The 20205-nt window shown below is 39.2% G+C and overlaps 1 protein-coding gene across 1 annotated transcript; it reads left to right on the forward strand.

Annotated features, from left to right (window-relative positions):
- The first annotated feature begins 781 nt into the window (after positions 1-781).
- On the forward strand, positions 782-18921 carry LOC105828194 (tyrosine-protein phosphatase non-receptor type 9). Its single transcript, XM_012666420.3, has 10 exons — positions 782-1217; positions 6749-6982; positions 7066-7155; positions 7304-7444; positions 12932-13195; positions 13459-13859; positions 13944-14183; positions 14343-14493; positions 14571-14778; positions 14885-18921. Exons 1-10 carry the CDS (start codon positions 1185-1187, stop codon positions 15112-15114), a joined length of 1992 nt encoding a protein of 663 aa, XP_012521874.1. The 5' UTR covers positions 782-1184; the 3' UTR covers positions 15115-18921.
- Positions 18922-20205: the final 1284 nt, after the last annotated feature.

Genomic DNA, 20205 nt, shown 5'->3' on the forward strand with positions numbered 1-20205 from the left:
TTGGACGATTTCTTAGATTTTTAATTAAATGATTCTGAAAATTAAAACTGATTTGGAATTAAAATTGAGAATCAAAAGTCCAATTAAAGTTTTGATAAAGCAGGAATTTGTTATTCGTCCTTAAAGTTTCAACTCGTTCATGTTTGTAATTTTCTCTTGATTACCGCATATAGAAATAATTTTGAGTTTTAAAAAATATAATAATATATACTATTATAATAATGTACTATAATTACAATCGAAAGTAGTGCCTGAAAGATGCCAGAAGGATCGGTGCCAATTTATCAACAGGTAATATTGAACGTGAAACTTGAACTTAGTATAGTAATTTTGTTGTTTAATATTGCACAGTAATTAATACGTACAATATGATTACAGTTTACAATTAAAATTTGCCGCTTACAAAACCAGGCAAATCTTATATTGAAATTTCTTTTTAATAATTTCCTCTTTAATTTCTTTAATAAATCACGACGAACGCGTGACGCTTCCGCATTTCTTTACTATCTATCGAATGTCACGCCCCTTTGATGCAAAATAATTCGCGCGTAACGGAGGAGAGACTTGCGGCGGTTATCGCAAGTTAAAAATAATCTTATCGATAATGAAAATCCAGCGATTTATTCATTAATAAAAAAAAAAGAAAAGAAAAAAACTGCACCGGTCAACGATCGCGCGCTCTGGCGTGTCGCGCGTGCATGCGCGCTTGCCTCGAGATGGCGGCGCGATCGGTAGCCGAGGGGAACGACGATCGACGAGCCGAGCCGAGACGAGATTCGCCGAGCGGCGCGCGGACCGTCGAGAGAGTGTCACAATCGCGTTCGAGTGCGTGCGGGAGACAGTGGAGAACAATGGTCGCGCGCCGGGGTGATTTACCGTTTCTCGCTGCCGTTACCGTCGCCGTCGCCGTCGCCGAGGGTGGCCGCGCTCTCTAAGGATCTCGGTGCGTTTCGCGCGAGCGTGTGCGGGGCTCCGGAGGAAGAGTCGTTCTCCCCCGCTCCCTCTCCTCCCCCTTTCTCTCCCTCCTGGTGCGTGGAAACGCGCGACAGAATGCTCGATTCTCTCCCCGCGGACGTATGCACCGGGACTGGATGTAATACACCGTGAGTTACCGCGCTCTCCGCTTCCACCGTGGTTTGGTACACGCCTCCTTCCTCGGGCATGTCAGCGCGCTGAGAGCCAAAATGGCAGCCACGTTAACCGCCGAGCAGGAGCAAGTGAGTAAACGACGACGTCCCGGATGTCGAGCGTTCCCCCCGTCTTTCTCTCGCCCACAGGTGCGTCTCGTCGTCCCCGCGATCGAACGTGGTTAGGTGCGTTGGGTTCGCGCGTCGCCGCCACCGCTACCGCCACCATCATCATTATCATTATCATCAGCATCATCATTATGGTCATCATTGTCATTATCATCATCGTCGCCGTCGTCATCATCGCTGTCGCCAGACTCCGCCTCAAGAAAGAACGAAAGAAAGAAAGAAAAATCGTTCGACCTACGCGAATCGCCAATGGCCACTGGCCTTCGCTTCGTATTCAAGGACTCGGAATCCCTTCGTAAATTCCACGTGGAAACGCTTTGTGAAGTCGAACCGCTGTCGATTCCTCGCCGAGAAGAATCGTCAGCGTCGCCGGAATCCGACAGGCGCGTCCGCGAGAACGTAAACATCCGTCCGCGTCCGTTCGTCGTTATCTCGCCGCGTTCGCACGTCGAAAGCGCGATAGCGATCGTAAACACGCCACGGAAATCGCCGACGACGTGGACGGCGGCCGCGCGCGAGCACTTAACTTCCTTCCTCCGTTGTGTTTCTATAAACGAAGAGAGCCGCGGACGGACGGGCGCGATCGCGCCGGCCGGAAATCCGATCGTGTTTCCGAACGTGTTTAGGACGTTAATAATGGGCCGCGTTTCCGGCCGCCGCCGCCACCGCCGTCGTCGTCGTCGAAGAAACCAACCCGCCCACGCACGCGGCGGCTCGGGGAAATTTCGACTATTTTGAAACCGCGCCGTCGGGCCACGCGGAGTGTCGATACACCGTTCGCTCCGCTCCGGCTTCCGCCGCTTAATAAAAATTCACGCCGGTGCCGGCGCGCACACACGCGCCGTGCGGCATGTCGTTTGAATTCCACGTACAGGGGCGCGGTCGAAACGCACGCGTGCGACCGACGCTAAATCACGCAGCGGCGCGGAAGACGAGGGAAAAAAAAAAACAGTTTCCCCGCCAGTTCCTGTTCGATGAGAGACGTTCACGGCTCGTGAGAAATCTAATCGTCGATTCTCTTCCTGGAACGCGATTAAGGACGTTTACGTCGCCGGTCGTCGCGCAGCCGGGGAGGCCTGACTGTTTGCTTAATGAGATGTAAAATTGTGTAACTTGAATCGAGAGACGCGTGCCTCTATCCTCCGGTATATGTTTTTCTAAAATAATATTCTTTTATGAGTGAGACGCTATCGCGCATACTTTATGGAAAAAAAAACCTGCTCTCTAAAAATATACCATTGTTCTTGTTAAATAAGTTAATGTTATATATCGAAAGATGCAGAGATATCGGAGAAAAATATAGAATATAGAATTTCCCGATTACATTGGTATACAATGATGCGCATAGACGTATTTGGCACATCTGAATATAGTATAGGTATTATATGAATGCATTCGATTATTAACAGCGCTATATGCAGACATGTTAATTTTACGATCTAGAACATCGTTCCAATTTTAAACAACAAAATTCAATTAAGGTGAATGTCCCAGTAACCGAACATATTTATGTAAAACTGATTATTAATTTTATTATATATTAAACAGAAACTTATTATTAAATGTTATCTTAAATGTAAATTTTTTTTACAACATTAAATTTGCTTGTAATCTTTTTAAATATATTTAATAGGTAGGTTATTTTAAATATTATAAAAATTAACATTAAAAATTAGTTACACAACTAGATTAGAGATTATTTTAATGATCTGTTTAAATTTCTTCAAAAACGTGTTACGATAATAGTTTTTATATTTATTTTTTAAATAATACAAGAAACATTTAGTTCGGATACTGATTCATTCACGCTTTACAAGTCTTATTATTTTCGAAATAATTTAAATTTTATCCCTATTTCTGTGTCAAAATGAATAAATTAAATATATAATGAGTGAAGTAATTGTAACCAAATTATTTTACATCGTGAATTCTTATAAAAATTTTACAATCTGGCTCTGTATTTTTACATTTGTTCGCTTACTAGGGCATTTATTTTAAAAGATCTCTGTTATTGATTTTACGAATGTACCTGCTGAACATACAGCTTGGATAAATCTAGAATAATTTTAGAAATTTTGTTTACAAAAACTTTTTTTTCCAAGCTGTACAATTGAGCCGGGTCTATTCAATCGAAGGCGACGGCGTCAATACGACGATAATTCCACGTAATAAACCTTCGATGCGAGCAAATGCGATTTGAAGCCTCGACGGAGTTTCTTGGTAACGAGATTTTCCCGCGTATCGATTTGCGGTCAATTTCCGTTTGGCGCGTACATATTTTTAGCGAAACGAACATGAGTGCTCCGTTGCATAGAAACAGTCAAGAATAATAATTGCGTTTTGACAAAGGCAGTCACTTCTGTTTAAGAAGATTAATCTGTTTAAGAATTAATCAAGCGTCAGCTTTGAGCAATCGACCCTTTTTTATCTTTTTTCCTGTGTAATTGTATTGCGTTAAAAAATGTACGATAATCATGATTAACGTTAATCTCCGATATACTTAATATTATACCATTTAATAATTTTTGAATGAGTAGTTTAAACACGTACATGAAAAGAATGGTCTTGTTGAAATACAAAAAGTTAGCTACGTTCAACATACATATTATATGTATACAGAAAAATTTATTCTTATACTAAGAAAAGCAATTTTTTATTTTTAATTTTCTTCTTTCAAGTAACGGCTGTCTTTGCAAAGAATATGATTTTCTTGAAACAAATAAGATTTACTTAAAATGAACTTCTCTGTACACACAGGAAAATGTGTACTTGAATTAAATAACTATTACTATTTTAAATAATTTAGTTTATATATATACAGATCTATCGTAAATTTGTCATGAAATTGTTTATGAAATTTATTCAAAATATATTTTGACTCCTAGTAATTTAATACTTTAATTAAGAATATTAATTAAAGTTAAAATAATAATTTGACTTATTTCTTTTATTTTTCTGTAATTCAATTTTATTTATAGTATTCTTCGAGAAAGTATAAATTTATTTTCAAGCATATGATGAGTTTTTTTTTAAATTTATGATAAGTATATTTTAAGACCATTATCAAGAGAAAACGTTATTTGTTGAAGATAACCGTTATTTATTAGAAGGAAAAAAAATTAATTGAGTAATCGCTTTTCTTGGCAGTAGAATAAATATTTTTCTGTGTGTATATACAGCTATATAAAACTTTTGATGGCTCGACATAATTTCAGATCTGTATTTAGCTAAATTTTCAGATAGTTTAGCAAAAAATATCGTATTTTTTAAATCTAAATTACTGAAATCTTTCTGATTTGCTACTGTACTTATAACCGTGATCGTCAATGAAATTCATTGTCTTTCAATGATTTCGATTAAGAGGACGGGGATACTCTGTGGAATCAGTGTACTATTGATCAGTGCATATATCATTGATTGATATATAGTTACAAATGTAACACTGAAATCACAGACTACTGTTATTCAATGAATAATATTGATCCCAATTTGGAGAGCATGAATTATTTTAGAAATGTCAGTTCATTCTCTTGCATAATAAAATAACAATCTCAATTGTGTAATAGCTTCGTGTTAATCAGCGACATTCGCGGGGTTCGCTACATCTCGCTCGTCTCTTCGAGGCAACACGCGTTTCAAGCCGCATTTATAATTCCAGGTTCGTTGGTTCCAAGCTCCGCGGAGCACGCGATTAATTCTGTCGTCAAACTTCTCTCTTTCTCCCGTTCCGTTTAGCGCGCTGGTATCCGCGCTGGTAGCCGTCCGTCCATCTCGCGCGCGCGAAAGCGCGAACTCGCGGGAATGCCCGCGGAGAAGATGCCCTGGCATTAAATTCCTCTCTCGGTTAATCCTCGCGGCGGCCGCCGCGCCGGCCGCGTATGGTACCGCCGCGGGTGCCGATCCCCGCCGCCGGCTGGCACATAACGGAAATGACCGGTGGGGAGGTAGCCGGACACCGGAAGTTGTGTATCGGTAGTACGGCTGGCGCGCGCGTGTGTACGTATATACGTGCACGCACGCACGCGTCACCATCCACGGTCATTGCTCGTTTTAATAGCGTAAAAGCGATCATGTCGTCGCGCCCGTTTGTGCGCCCGGCGGCGTGTCGTCGACGTCGTCTTGCGATCTCGAATATGGAGCACCGATGAGGGACGTGTCGCTCTGCGATCGACAGCTTGTACTAGGGGGGAGGGGGGAGAATAAAAGCGCTCGTGATTTCCGATTCGGGTCGACGAGTCCCAATTATTCTTTATCCGATCGATTTTTTTTTTTTTTCACTATCGCGCTCGCGTTTTCATTCGTGAAAGGACGAGGGAGACATCGCATTCCTACGTCGTCGAAATTCGAATCGAGTCGGGATTATATTTCGAAATTCCTTTCTCCCCTTTTTATTATAACCATCAGCTCACGTGTGACGAATTGACGGAGTATTCGACGAATACTCCCGAGATAGGCACGTGTTGCGTTCGCGTCGATCGGGTCGCGCTGATAAAGATTGCAATTCGCGATTTCCTGCCCGCCGCTCTGGCAAGCGCCGTTTTCAAGGTTGACATTGTGCAACGGCATATGCAAGATGCTGACCGATTGCCATTAGAATTCTGTTGCCCAATGCACATTTCGTTATCTGGCGCACTGATTTCAGGCAACGTGCGATAACGTAATTATTTATAGAATAATTACGCTCCCTCTCCGCTTTTGCGGTGAATGATAAGAATAAAATAGAAAGAAACGGAAACGCATCTTTTGAAGGCTAGAAAGGCGTCTTTAATATTTTTTTGTAATTTAAATACGTACGAAATTGTTATTGAGAATAGTTGGAGCGAAATCACTTCTAACTTCTTTGTCACAATAGAAATATCGCTCCTCATTTCTTATTGACAACATAAAAATTATGAATATTGAAAATATATACAAAAAAGTATCGATTACTTTTTTTTTGTTTTGACAAGTAACAGTTATCTTTATTTTCTTGCTAATTGTCTTAAAATATACTCGTCACAAATTTTAGAAAAACTCATTATATATTTAAAAAAATTTATACATTTTCAAAGAACAATATAATCAAAGAAAAGTCATAATAATGAGTAAATCAAACTTTTATTTTAACTTAATATTTTTAATTCAAGTATTAAATTACTAGGATTTACAATATATTTGGTATAAATTTGATATTTACTTATAAACTTATTTGAAATGTATATTTCAAATATTTTATAGTATGTACTTTCCTGTGTGTACACACAGAGATTTATTTTAAATAAATATTTGTTTCATGTAAATACAAAGATAACTGTTATTTGACAAAAAATTGAGTAATTACTTAGCAGGGGAATGATATTTTTCTGCGTGTACTTATGCCAATAAGTTTAATAACGCATATAAGTGTGGCGATTTATAACTACACAGAATAAAAATTACTTTGTGTCAATTGAACAAAATTTTCCTCTCAAAATGACAAATAAATACATGCATGGTACTTTCTGTTTTCACAGGCTACGAAGGAATTTATAGAAGCTGTGAATAAGTGTAGAGCCGGTAGACGAGCTGGGCCAGTATCCTGGAGCACGGCAGTCAAGTTTCTAGCGGCACGGAAGTTTGAGGTTCAACGAGCTTTAGCTCTATACGAGCAGCACGAGGCCACCAGAAGAAGAGAGGGATTGGCGGTTCTGTATCCCACTCAGGAGCCTCTACTCAGCGAACTGTACACAGGAAAATTTACTGTCCTGGTAAGACGAGAAGACCAATTAACGCAGATGCGATTTGTTTTGTCGTTGCGACTCGAAGCGAATTAATGTATAAATTATTTTAGCCATCAAGAGACGCAACAGGTGCAGCGATAGCTATTTTCACAGCGCATTTGCATCTTCCACAAAATACCACGCATCAAACAACTTTGCAAGTAAGTTTTACATTCTTAATGAGTGAACTAAGAAGGAATTTTAAAGAGTTATGAATACTTTTCTTTAATTACAAATAACTAGTTCTCTGTCTAGAAAAAGTAGGTCTTTAACATTTATATTGAAGTAACCAGTTCTTATCTTTTTCAGGGTGTTGTATATCAATTAGATGCTGCCTTGGAAAGTGCAGAAACGCAGAAACATGGACTAGTTTTTATTTATGACATGTCCGACAGCAAGTATCAGAATTTTGACTATGATCTGTCTCAGAAAATTCTGACACTTCTAAAGGTAAGTCAATGACTCTTATCTTGGACATTAGTAGTAAATTACTTTGAGATAAAGCGCGCGTGATATGTCCAAGTAGACCGTGAAATTGTAATATAGCTTCAGTAATCGTTAACAAAATAAAACTTATGATTAAAATCTATATACAAAAGCATTAAAAAATTTCAACATAGAGGAGATAAATTTAACGTGAATGTATGAAGCAATCTATGAAAAATTGTTTGAGCAATTCGAAAAGATGTGGATAAAAAAAGAAGAATAGACAATCAACTACGCGTGACTTACCTAAATAATCAGGAAGCGCGAAGCTCGTTTCCCCTCGTTCTCACCGAGGAGATATAATATACGTCAAGAATTTCTCGACTTCCTATTGCAAAATTGCCGCGCGGGAACGTTGCGTAGAATTTCGCGTTTCCCTTTTGTTTTTCTTTCCTACCTCTAAGACATATCGAATTGGATTATATGGTAAAATAGCGACGTCTTATCGATATATTTTCTCCGTACATTATGCATCGATTTGCATACAGTTTTCTCTTGAAATATGCGTAATACTTTTCGGTGCGACACGATTAAGCGGCGGACTAGCGTTCGTCCGAGCGAAGCGGAGCATCACCACCACGCGGAGTTAGAAAGCGAGAAAAGATCGTGATCGAGAGTGAGAGGAGAATGAGTCTTGCGGCGAGTGTCCGTTATGTATAACATGGTTTTATTTCTCTATTTTCGCCTGATGAGACAAAGATGCTCTGTCACAAATAAATGTCGGACGTAAATGAAAGAAAGCTGTTGTGCCATTTGTTTAAATTTTAGCGTCGAACGATGACATTTAAAAATTGGTTGAAGTAATGCCGTTTTGCAAATCTCTATATAAATGTCATTGAATAACTACATTTTGTATATTTCTACATTCCGTAAGCTGTGAACGTTGTAATGTAGTTTGTATACAATTGGCTACTCGAAAATATTTTCTCACGGACGTGAGAAGGAGTGCAAGACCTAATTGCGAAAAGATATGTATTACCATACTCGTACACGAATATTGTGTTGTTAATCGCTAAAATTTTTACTTTGCGGGATATTGTTTTTCCTTTCAATTATAATCACAAATCTGCAAAGTGACGCGGTGTGTTATATCTGCGTTCTGAATTTCTTAGAAGCAAACGTCCGGCATTACAAAAGAAAAGCGGGAGTTTCCGTGTTGCTGGAAGAAAAATAAAGTTTCACTGAGGAGAAGCGTAATAATTACGCGAGTTACATGAGCACGAAGTGCCATTTAGCGACGTCTAAGTGCGTGGCCTGATTAACATTCACGTTGCGTGCAATTTCGTCCGGCGTAGCGCGCGGCATTACAGTTATTACCGTCGCTGAAGTTAACCCAATTAGTCATCGTCGGTCGGTCGAAATAGTCTCGTGCGTTAACGCTTTGATGTGGTCAGTCCACTTACGTAAAAAAAAAAAAATGGTGTCATAGACCACGTAACCGATTCACGTGACTCCTCCGAATGCAAGCGTCATTTTAATGCCGTCATTTTAATGCCGTCATTGTACGGATATACACACGTGTGACGCCTCTTTACCCTGACTTTCATCGTCATTCATCATACCTACGTAATTTAATAACGCCTCGCCGTGTTCGTAAGGGATAAAAATATTTTCAATCCTCTTAGCTTGCACGAAGCTCCTTTGCAGTGGAATATTTTGTTCTCCCCCAAGACAATAAGTACGTCATAACTCATGCTCGTCATCACGTTACTTCGTCATTGGTAATACGTCATAACTTCGTTCTTTTTTTTTTAGCGCCCTATTTCTCGACGAGCCGCAAAATAAACGCGTTTAACTTTCATCGTCCTGAGGATGTGCGGCTCGAAGAGCGGCGAGACGCTTTAAGAGCGTTCACGCTTCGAGAAAAGGTGGATTACGCGATTACGCGGCGAGGCGTGTCGAAGTGGTGCGTAGGGGTGTGACTTTCAAAGGTTTCCCGGAGAAGACTTCCTCTCCCGACGACGCGTCGTCGACGTAATCGTGGAAGAAGGAAAAATTGAATAATCCGAGGCGGTGATTACGGACGAGGCTCGCGCGTCCTTTTTTTATTTTTTTTCTCCTCATCCCTCCGAGGAGAGATATTATCGTCGCTCGTTATCGGGAGAGCGCGCGAAGGACCTTCACGCAACACGCAATTAATCGGATTCTAATCGCGCGGCGAACCGTACTTCCAAGGTGCTCCGCTTGATAATGGGTCTTTACAAAGGTTTTAGTGCGCGGTGACATTTTGTGTGCGTCCCGCAGACCGCGTAATTAATAGTCGAATTCGGTAGGCGTTGCGTACATTCTCGCGCGCCGACGATCAAACGGACATGTGTATCCGCGGTCTCTACTCGCAATTTTTGTCCTCCGTCTAGATAAAATCGTGGAAAGCACGTGCAGCGTTGACGAACAAAAAAAGAGTTGATATCGCGCTTTGATGATGCGAAACGTAGCATCGACCGATAAGAAAGATAAAGAAGGTGGAGTAAAAGAGACTGTAACATTTCTTCAGTTGCGAATCAGTCGATTGTATCAAGAGTCGAAATGTCAATTCTCCTTTCATTGACACGTCTTTGTCCAGTCATAATATCGATTATTGACTAATGATACTATGACATTGAGACTCTTTCGACGGTTATAATTCGATCGATATATTCAAAATTTTCTTAATCAGGCATTAATTAACAAGATCTTATCTAGCCAATGAATAAACAAATAGGTAAAATCTCGGAACACTTAAAGTGATTTTAACACGTTGACTATTCAATTAGCTCTACCAGATATGCGAACTAATCGAATACAATGACGAGATTTGATTCGATTTGGATTTGAATTTTTATGACTCGAATCCGAACTGTATATTGACTGTTTATTTAAAATTATATTTAAAATGATTTTATATTGTATAATTAATATTATTTTTTTTTATTGTACAACATAGAACTCTTTTGTTATTATGTTAATTAAAAGTAGATAAAAACTTCGCGCATCTCTAGTGCCCTGGTGATCACTATTGATCGGGGTGCTGTGAAAATATTTTAAAACTCCCGTAGAAAACATAAATATAATATACAAAGTTTTAAATGGCACAGAGGTAGCTAGACAATGCAAAGTAAAAAGTGCTTCATTTAACGCACTGTTTATGTTCTATATTTAATCAGTTTACTTCGATCGCATTTAATTTAATTATATTTTACGATATTCTATTATTGCATATGCTAATGTAGCGTCACGTACGTAGAGCTAAACCCGCTGGGTAGACAACGTGTTAAACAAAAGCTATGAATAGCATTCCTGAAGCTCCAATTTTCGCGGACACCTCCCTGCAATTAATCAGCTTGCAATTAACAATTACGGATGAAAATTTCACGCGGCTTTGTCCAAGTTCCGCGGATTTCCCGAGGTTTCGGGGCAATTCCGGCGATCGACCGGAAGCCGCGCGTGGTTGAGAGGCACTGGGCAATACGTCATCGCGTATACACGATTGCTGCACCTCCGCTGCCGGCGGTAACGAGAAAGAGAGAGAGAGAGAGAGAGAATGAGAAGGGGACGAGGGTGAGGAAGAAAGAAAGAGAGACTCTCGCGTAAGGGATGACGGTGGTGAAAAGAAGGGGTCGCATGTAGGGTGAGAGAGCGGACGAGGGCGCCGTGGAAACGCATGCGCCGGACGGCGCTCCGGATACGGATAACTGTCGCCGACGACGCCGACGACGGCCAGTAATCGTCGTGACCCCCTTGCGGCCACCACGTAGCATTCGGATATACCGCGGTACGGACGACCCGATTCTTTTCCCCCTCCGGACGGACGGCCGTTCGTTCGTCCCTCCCGCGTTCGTTCGATCGCGTCCTTGTTCGCGTGCCGAGGCCAACCAGCCAGCCAGCCAGCCAGCGCTTCTCTACGGCGACGTTGTTGCGTTCACCTGGACGACCTAGACTCTCGGTGACGACGACGACGACGACGACGAGGATGAGCAGTTGTTAGGCCGTCCTCCCGCGCCGGTGTTACACTAATCTCGCGCTATCGATTAATCCGAGTGCCGGCTGTGATTTCTCGAACTAACCGGGGGAGACTCTTCCTTTCGCCCGGAAGGGGCTCGTCGACGAAGCGTCGATCACGCCTGTGCGGTCGTTGTGTCCCACGACTCCAGCCGCGTCCTCCGGTGGCGACTACCTGCCGCTCACGGTAAATTTCGAGATGTCAACCGAGATCGATCGACGGACCGTCCGCCCGCTGACGGACGGACGGACGGCCAATTTGCCGCGCGACTCCTCGCGTAATCGCGCGACGAGACGGCGGCGCGCGGCCAGAATAATAAGGGCGCGCGCGCGCGCGCGCGAGTCCGCGGCTAATTCGAGACTCCCCGTGTTCCTCGCACGCGCGCGCGCGCGTGCGAGCGACAGAGAATGCTCCTAAAATTGTAACGGCAAGCCTCGCGGAACCGCCAACTGACGCGATTTCTTCCCGGAATCGCCGTCAGTGAGCCCCGTCCTCGTTCCGCGCTTCGCACCTCGATGACGTTTGTTGTATGTACATTACGTAGCGTGTGTTACGTTCTATAACTGACGGCCGCGGCGGCGGCGGCGGCGGCGGCGGCGGCAGCGGCGGTGGTGGTGATGGTGATGGTGGTGGTGGTGCTGCTGACGTCGTTGGCGTTACAGCACTTCCGCCCTCCGATCCGTCTACCCCGAGGGTTAAGACCGAGTAGTCGCTCGGCTTCCTGCGTTACGAAACATCTGGGAAACGCGCGCTCGCTCACGTAACGCTCGTCTCGCGGTGCGCGCTCGTCGACAGAAAAAAAAATCGCCGTTAGAAAGACAAAGTTGTGGTTCTCTCTTTGTCTGGTTTTTTTTTCCCTCTCCCTCTCCGGGGTGCGCTCCGATAATAGTAATCCGATTAAAGGGACGCGGTCGCGCTTCTTTCGCACGTAAGTCGTTTCCACGTACGTGGTCTATAGTTGGCAGCCGATTCGCTAATGTGCAATATATGGCCTGTTCTATTATTGCAGTGTCTTTGAAAGGTCGAGACGCAACTGTGCTCTTAGAAATTATTTAATCCGCGGAATTGTGGATTCGTGCGCGATACTATCTGCCGCTTATCGAGAATTCGGAGGATACTAAACGGATAAAAGTTTTACATCTTAATTCAGTGACGGCAATTAAACTTAAAATTATCATTTAAATATGTCTGATTAACATTGATAATAAGTATTTAAAATTATAAATGTTTAAAATAAAAATAATGCCACGTTGCAATATGAATTTTTTATATGCAAATAACATATTATTACATAAAAAAAAAATGTAAAATGATTAATTAGATATATTTGATTTTTTATTTAATTCTTCATTTTTGTGAAATCTGCTGTGGCTGGAATAGGATCTTTATCGAAAAATTCTTTTTCCTACTTTCTGACGAGAAATAAAAAATACCCGCCGGTTGCTCATGTTTTGTTTACGTTAATTTTTCAGGGTGGCTATCCAGCAAAATTAAAGAAGGTCTTGATAGTGACAGCACCTTTGTGGTTCAAAGCACCCTTCAAGATCCTCCGATTATTCGTGCGTGAAAAACTGAGGGACCGAGTGTTCACAGTGTCCATCCCTCAGCTGACGTTACATATTCCACGAGAATCATTACCACATCGTTTAGGCGGCACGTTGGAAATACAGCATGAAGCATGGCTACTGCATTGTCTTAAATCTATGACGAACCGAGGCGGAGGTGAATTGTGCGAGGTCAGTATCTGATACATGTTTTAAATCCGCCGTATACTTCCCGTTCATATGACGCGCGAATGTCCGAAGAATTTAAGAATTGAAAATTCTGAAATGTTAAAATTATTTTTAGATATTTAATGACGCAAGTAAAATTTTTACACCGATCACATAATAGAAAAATACAATTTCATTATAAGTAAAATGTTGGGAAGATTTTATTATTATTGAGATATAAATTATAATAATTTGTATCTCATGCATATCATATTATGGTTTTTCAGGTTACTCCAAGAGTAGGTACACCTATGTCGCCCACTGCGAATGATAATACGGTTCATCAAAATCCAAATGGAACTACTACGCATAGTAGTTCGACTAGTCCTATCATCGATAAGAACAAACAGGTGAAAAATGGTGTGTCGAATATCGGCGACATCGAGATCACCACCGCGAATTCTGACGCTTGGATGGGAACCGATGAGGCGCCATCCCCAGTTCAGCCTCCATCCTCGGCTAGTTCTGGTTTTAGTGACGACGACAGTCTTCACGGCGATCCTGGACTTCAGGCTGTTACTATGGAGCAATTTATAGCGGATATACACCAGCGAGGCCGCGCTGGTCTTATAGCAGAATACACGGAAATTAGACAGAGACCACCGGATGGTTCATTTAATAATGCAAAGTATGTATAATAGCAAATTTTGCGTTTGCGTGATACATTAGGCCTATTCGAATTAATTAATATCTACCGTATCGTTCATTCCAGGTTAAGGTCTAATCAATCAAAGAATCGCTACACCGATGTGCTTTGTTACGATCACAGCAGAGTCTGCCTTTCACAAATAGACGGAGATGCAACGTCCGATTACATAAATGCGAATTTCGTCGACGGTTACAAGCAGAAGAATGCATTTATCAGTACTCAGGGTCCTCTTCCGAAAACCTGCGGTGATTTTTGGAGGATGGTTTGGGAACAGCAAACGCTAGTCATCGTCATGACTACGAGGTACATTGTTTTACCTCACTCTTAATGTACACTCTTAATAAATTTGACTACATCTTGTGTGGTAAAGTTTTGAATAATTTTGACGATATCATATTTTGTGTTAGAAACTCTTTGTACATAACTTTGTAGTTTTATGGAAATGGGTCATCTCTGTTTCAGAGTGGTGGAAAGAGGACGTACAAAGTGTGCACAGTATTGGGGTCCAGAACCAGGTGATGAAGTACAAGCGGGTGGCTTCACCGTGAGCACCCTCGAAGTTGATACCAATCCAGATTATACAATATCCATGCTTCTCCTTACAAATAATAAGGTATATATTTTGATATTTCTTTTTTCTCCATTATTAAATATTGTCATATTTTTCATATTCTATTCGTTTTGTTTTAGACTGATGAGACGAGAGAGGTTTGCCATATGCTGTACACAGTGTGGCCAGATTACGGTGTTCCTCAGTCGGCTAAAGCTTTACTACAGTTTTTGGGCTTAGTCAGGCAACAGCAGAGCAAATTACTCGCTAGCAGAGGGGACACGTGGGCTGGACATCCTCGAGGACCACCTATAGTTGTACATTGCAGCGCTGGTATTGGAAGAACAGGTAGATAGATACTTCTTACAAATCTTATAATCTAGTGGCTAGTATTGATTTTTTTGAGATATAAAAAATTAAGTATGAGGTATACATTAAGTTGGCTCGTTTCCAGGTACATTTTGCACTTTGGACATTTGCATATCGCGACTAGAGGACACTGGTACAGTAGATATACGAGGAACTGTCGAGAAAATCAGAGCACAGAGGGCCTATAGTATTCAAATGCCAGATCAGTACGTCTTTTGCCATCGTGCTTTGGCGGAATACGCGCTTTCCAAAGGGATGCTCAGTGCGCAGCATCTCTCCATGTTACCTCCACCGATCGAAGAGGATTCTGACTAAATGAGTAACGAACGAGTTCTGCTATCATATACTGGATTGATGTTCTTCCCGAGTATGCGTATATTATATATTATCCTTAAAATAGCCTATTTCTACTTTAAACGACTGAAAGTTATTTTTTGGTATTGTATCCATCGATGTAACGATTGAACTTCTCATTATTACGTTAGTCTTAAATTTCCTATGAAGTTGTGTTGGTCTTTTTTTCATTACCAAATTAGCGAACAGGATATTTTATATGCCTGTTCTTCGTGCTCTGAAATTCTATATAAAAGTGCATTAAAAGGCACCGATCAAAGATACATATTTTACTAATATAAAAATCTGGCACATTTTTTATAGATCATATTTTAACTCTCTCAAATGTAAGTTATAACTTAAATCCTAAAATTTTAATTCATGACGTTCTTAAATTATTAAGAAATGTGAAATGTAATTTTTAATCATATTTAATTGCAATATAGTCAAAATGTATTTATTAAATCTATAATTAATTTTCTATAATTGAAGAATTATAATTATTGATTTCTGTAACAATACGTATGAAAATGTATGCATGAGGGATTATAAACGATTTGAGAGAGTTGAATTGCTGATCTTGAAAAGAGAAGGAATCATTATATATATTTGAAATATATGAAAAATATAAATGTGATTATATACATTGTATAGTTCACAAATTATTACAAATGTGGTTTGACAGTGGCCATGATATAGTCACAATTATTTAAGATTTTGAAATTTAGAAATATTACGTACGATACAAAAAACGGCTTCTGCCTTACGGAAATGTAGATTATTCTAGAAAGTAATCAACATATTGATAGATGTTTTTGGGTAACCAAAGATTATCTGCTGCACAAATTTAGAGAACCGAAATTTTTAAATGTACGTAAAATTTGGTTATATATACAATCGCGCGGGAAAAAGAAATTCCGTTTTACAGGGATTTATAATCAGGGATCATACTGTAGATTAAATAATTTCCGACGCGACTAAAAAAAAAAAGAAAAGAAAATGAAGCCTAACAAGTACAAGGCTTTAAAAATTAAATTAAGCCTTTACTTTAGTCGAATAAACTTCGAATTGACACCTGATAATTATATGTATGCATATACATATTTGTCTATAAACATATATGTATATGGATAATTATACATATACATATATATATATATATATACGCTTCATTATAAAAATCGTAACGATTAAAAATCGTATATACTTGCAAGCATCAAACGTTTAAAAACATTTAAAAATCTAGGTATAAAACAAATTTTAATTAACATATGATGACTATAAATAAAATTTACCTTCAACGGATATTGTAATTTATTAATAATTTTTTAAAAAATGCAACTGAATACAAGTAAAAGTTTAGAGATGTTCTAGATGATACGCAAAGTAAATACAAATTGATTTTGTACGCAATTGTAAAATAATTATTTTTTAAATATATCTCACAAGGTATTGCGCGAGAGGCGTATCTTTAATTCTGTGCAACATTTGATAATATTAAAAAATGAAACGCGAGAATTCCAAATAATGCTGCTTTCGAAGTTTCTTGATTGGTTTTTGATTATTATGATTGTAACTTTCGATTCTGATTATAAACCTTAAGTGTTTACACGTAATCTTGGGTAAAACATTGTATTCAATTTGTGTTATTTGTATCCAATAAGTACTCGAATCGTTTATCCGTTGAATGTGTACGGGACCTCTGCAAGAAAACTGCAATGTATGTGACGAGTCTTCTTGCACTGGTCGCTCGATGTGATGAATTATGAATTTTATTGGGCTATTATGATATTAATATTGTAAAGCATTGTGATAGTCAGTAGTCTCCGGAAATTCGTATTCTCTATTCTTCCAAGTACTGCCATTGCCAACTACGCTATTTTCTATTTCTAATCACGCTGAGCTAAATTTTTCGCGGCATAATCACAGTACGGCTAGACTGCCGTACACACATATATATATATATACATACATATAAATATACTAACTGATTTGTAATAATTTATTAATATTGAGTTAGGATATGATATATATAGTGACATAATTATTGGTATCGGAGCGATAAACATGTATAGGATCCCTTGATTAGGATTTTTCTGTTTTTACGTACAAGATATTTGGAAAACATGTTTTAACGCGTCGCAACGAAAAATGTTTGCGGGAAACTAATTGCGGGCGTACGTTAGTTTACTGCAAAGTCTTCCGATGTAAGCGTTTCGTAAAACGAATTTCCAAACATCCTGTGTAATTCAATGGTTTCACGCAGAGCGTCGTAAGATTTTATTTCGGCAGGACGGTAATGAGCAAACTGTTAAAGACGTTTTCGAATTTTATACGAAACGCATACGCGCTGTTCTACCGCAAGAAAGTTTAGTCACGTTTTTAAATAAGTTAACGATATTCTTGGATGTAATATTTATATAAGTTCCTCCTACCCTTAGGTTACCTACAAAGGGCATATTACCGATATTGATTATCGTTTATCATGTTACATTACGTTTATGTAATCTATTAATAATCAACATTAACCTTTTTGTATTTATCTTAGCTATTTATTGTATCGATTGATTTAAATCTCCTTGTGATGTGTATACGCACATAATTATCATGTATTTCTCAATCTCCACTCTTAACAGTGGCATTCATTTAGCGTTTTTTCATCTGTATTTTCGGAGAGGTTTCTTTTGTAGAAAAAAAATGGAAATTCAAATTGACTGTCTTGATCAAGTGCGAATGTACAGTGCGATTTTATAGCTACTTTTGCGTGTGCCTCTTGCATCATAATGTGTTAACGACGGATCAAACGCCCGTACGTCAATGAAAGTCGTCAGGACGAGTACCAAAGTTTCTCGTAACGGACTCACCGACGGAACAATTTAATTAACGCGGAATAAAACAAGTGTAATTGTACTGTAATACGCGAACGCATTTGAGTGCGTGTGTTAAGCTTTGGAACTGAGGGTAGGTAGTTTAAAATAATCGACTCAACAGTATTATACCTCATTAAATGTTCGCGATTCTTCTCGCCAAATCGATTTTCTTTCGCCGGCGTAAGTAGCGTCGGATAGTTGGGATTTATCCGTCCACCTTTCCATACGTATTCAAGGTTTCTTTCTCATCCGAAGGGAAATTTTGAACACGTATGCAAATGATAGATGATTTGAACGAGAATTAAAATGATGCTATTTAGTATCTGACATCACGATGAGGTCTGACCGAAAGAAATGTATCAGGGAGAGAATACAAGAGAAATCATACGCTATGACACAGTGGACTGTAACTCTCAAACTTCCGATATACTTTCATTCCTTCAACGCGTTTTAAGTTGCGAACTTGTACCATTGTTGCTATTGTCTTGCGATTCGTTTCGGTAATTTGCACCTGTAACGTACTCGCTATTTGTAGACCTTGAAGATTTGTCACCGATGTTATACGTCTCTATATCGAGATATTGATGAAGGTTAATATAATCGACTAATTATTTAATGCGATAGACACCCACTTTTGTATTGACAATTAATGCGATATTGGAGAAGCGATGCGCAATGCAAAGAAAAAGCCAATGTTTTATGTGTATATTTGATGTATGCAACACGTGTCATAATAATTAAGATTCTGACGAGATGAAGATAACGATTGTTAAAATATTGCGAAAATTGAGAAAGTAAAGCAGCGAAAGAGAAAGAAAAAAAGTGTATATACAAATGATATGACTTTAAATTACTATCGCACACATAATTGTATCTAATTAATAATTATTTAATATATTGCAAATATAAATGGTACAAATTCTGGTGTTTTATTGCATTTACCTTCTCTCATTTTAACAGGAAATGTATATGTATTGTTTGTGTGTGTGTGTGTGCGTGTGTGTGTGTGCGTGCGCGCGCGACTATGAAAACGATAATATCATTAAATATTATATTATTAGATAAATTACTTTATCTATACATTAAGTATATATAAAATAACAGAAAAATATTTTTTTTATAAAAATGTATTTTATTTCTTATATATCTGGCGATTTTCTAGCGGCATTTTTTAAATCAAATTTAGCGGATTATTTTTTCAGGAGTTGGCAACACTAGTTGTGCGATCGGTTTATTTTTAGGCCTGTTCTTTTTCGGTGCACTGCTGCACTGGTGCAGTAAGTTAGAACTGAGAGGAACCTGGGGCTCGATTCTTGAATTCATTCGCAAGAGAAACGTATACGCAAGTACTCGCTCTAACAGAAAAGTTGCAAGTTTATTGGTTAATAGCCATACGATAGCCAATAAATTTCCAACTTTTCTGTAAGATCAGAATTTGCGAATACGTTTCTCTTGTGAATGAATTCAAGAATAGAGCCCCTGATCGCGTCGTTTTAGGTGTTTTCATCCATCAGCGCCTCTATGTGCACAAAATGTGCACATTGAACTATGTAGTCAAATATCTATGAATCCCGTAGGTAATGTGCATGACTTTTTGGATCTCTTCTATGCTATGTCCACGTTTATTTGATTCTGTTTCATGCTATACCTGTAAATTTTACAATTATATGCATTCATATTTTAAATCTGTTTTATGCAAATGTGCATAATCGTGTTCTATAAATGTGCAATACTGTACAGATATAGCAAGGAACAGAACCAATATTTTATCTCGCATCACGTTTATCACATATCATTTTGTTGTACATATACATGATAAAAATTCACTCACCGATTGCTGTCGCTGCTCCTGCTGCTGCTGCTACTGCTACATTCCTTTTCCTTTTCCTTTTCCAGCAGTAAGCGATCTAAATGCATGTAGACCGTCCAACTTACGTCACGTCTCAGTCCGAACTTTGCCTGTGTACGAATGCCGAGTAACTATCGTGAACAAAAAATTTAATTTATTGATCATTTTTTGGGACAACTAATATCTGTCTTAAAAAAAACTTTATAAATCGCAGTTTATCTGATTTGTTAACATGATGTGTTAACATTATACACATAGTAAAAGTTAATATACAAAATTTAAAAAAAAAATACAAACATCATGCAAAATTTATGTAGAATTCATACAAAATTTAAAAAAAAAAATACAAACATC

The sequence above is a fragment of the Monomorium pharaonis genome, chromosome 1 (genome assembly GCF_013373865.1).
Source record: "Monomorium pharaonis isolate MP-MQ-018 chromosome 1, ASM1337386v2, whole genome shotgun sequence".
Taxonomy (NCBI): Eukaryota; Metazoa; Arthropoda; class Insecta; order Hymenoptera; family Formicidae; genus Monomorium; species Monomorium pharaonis.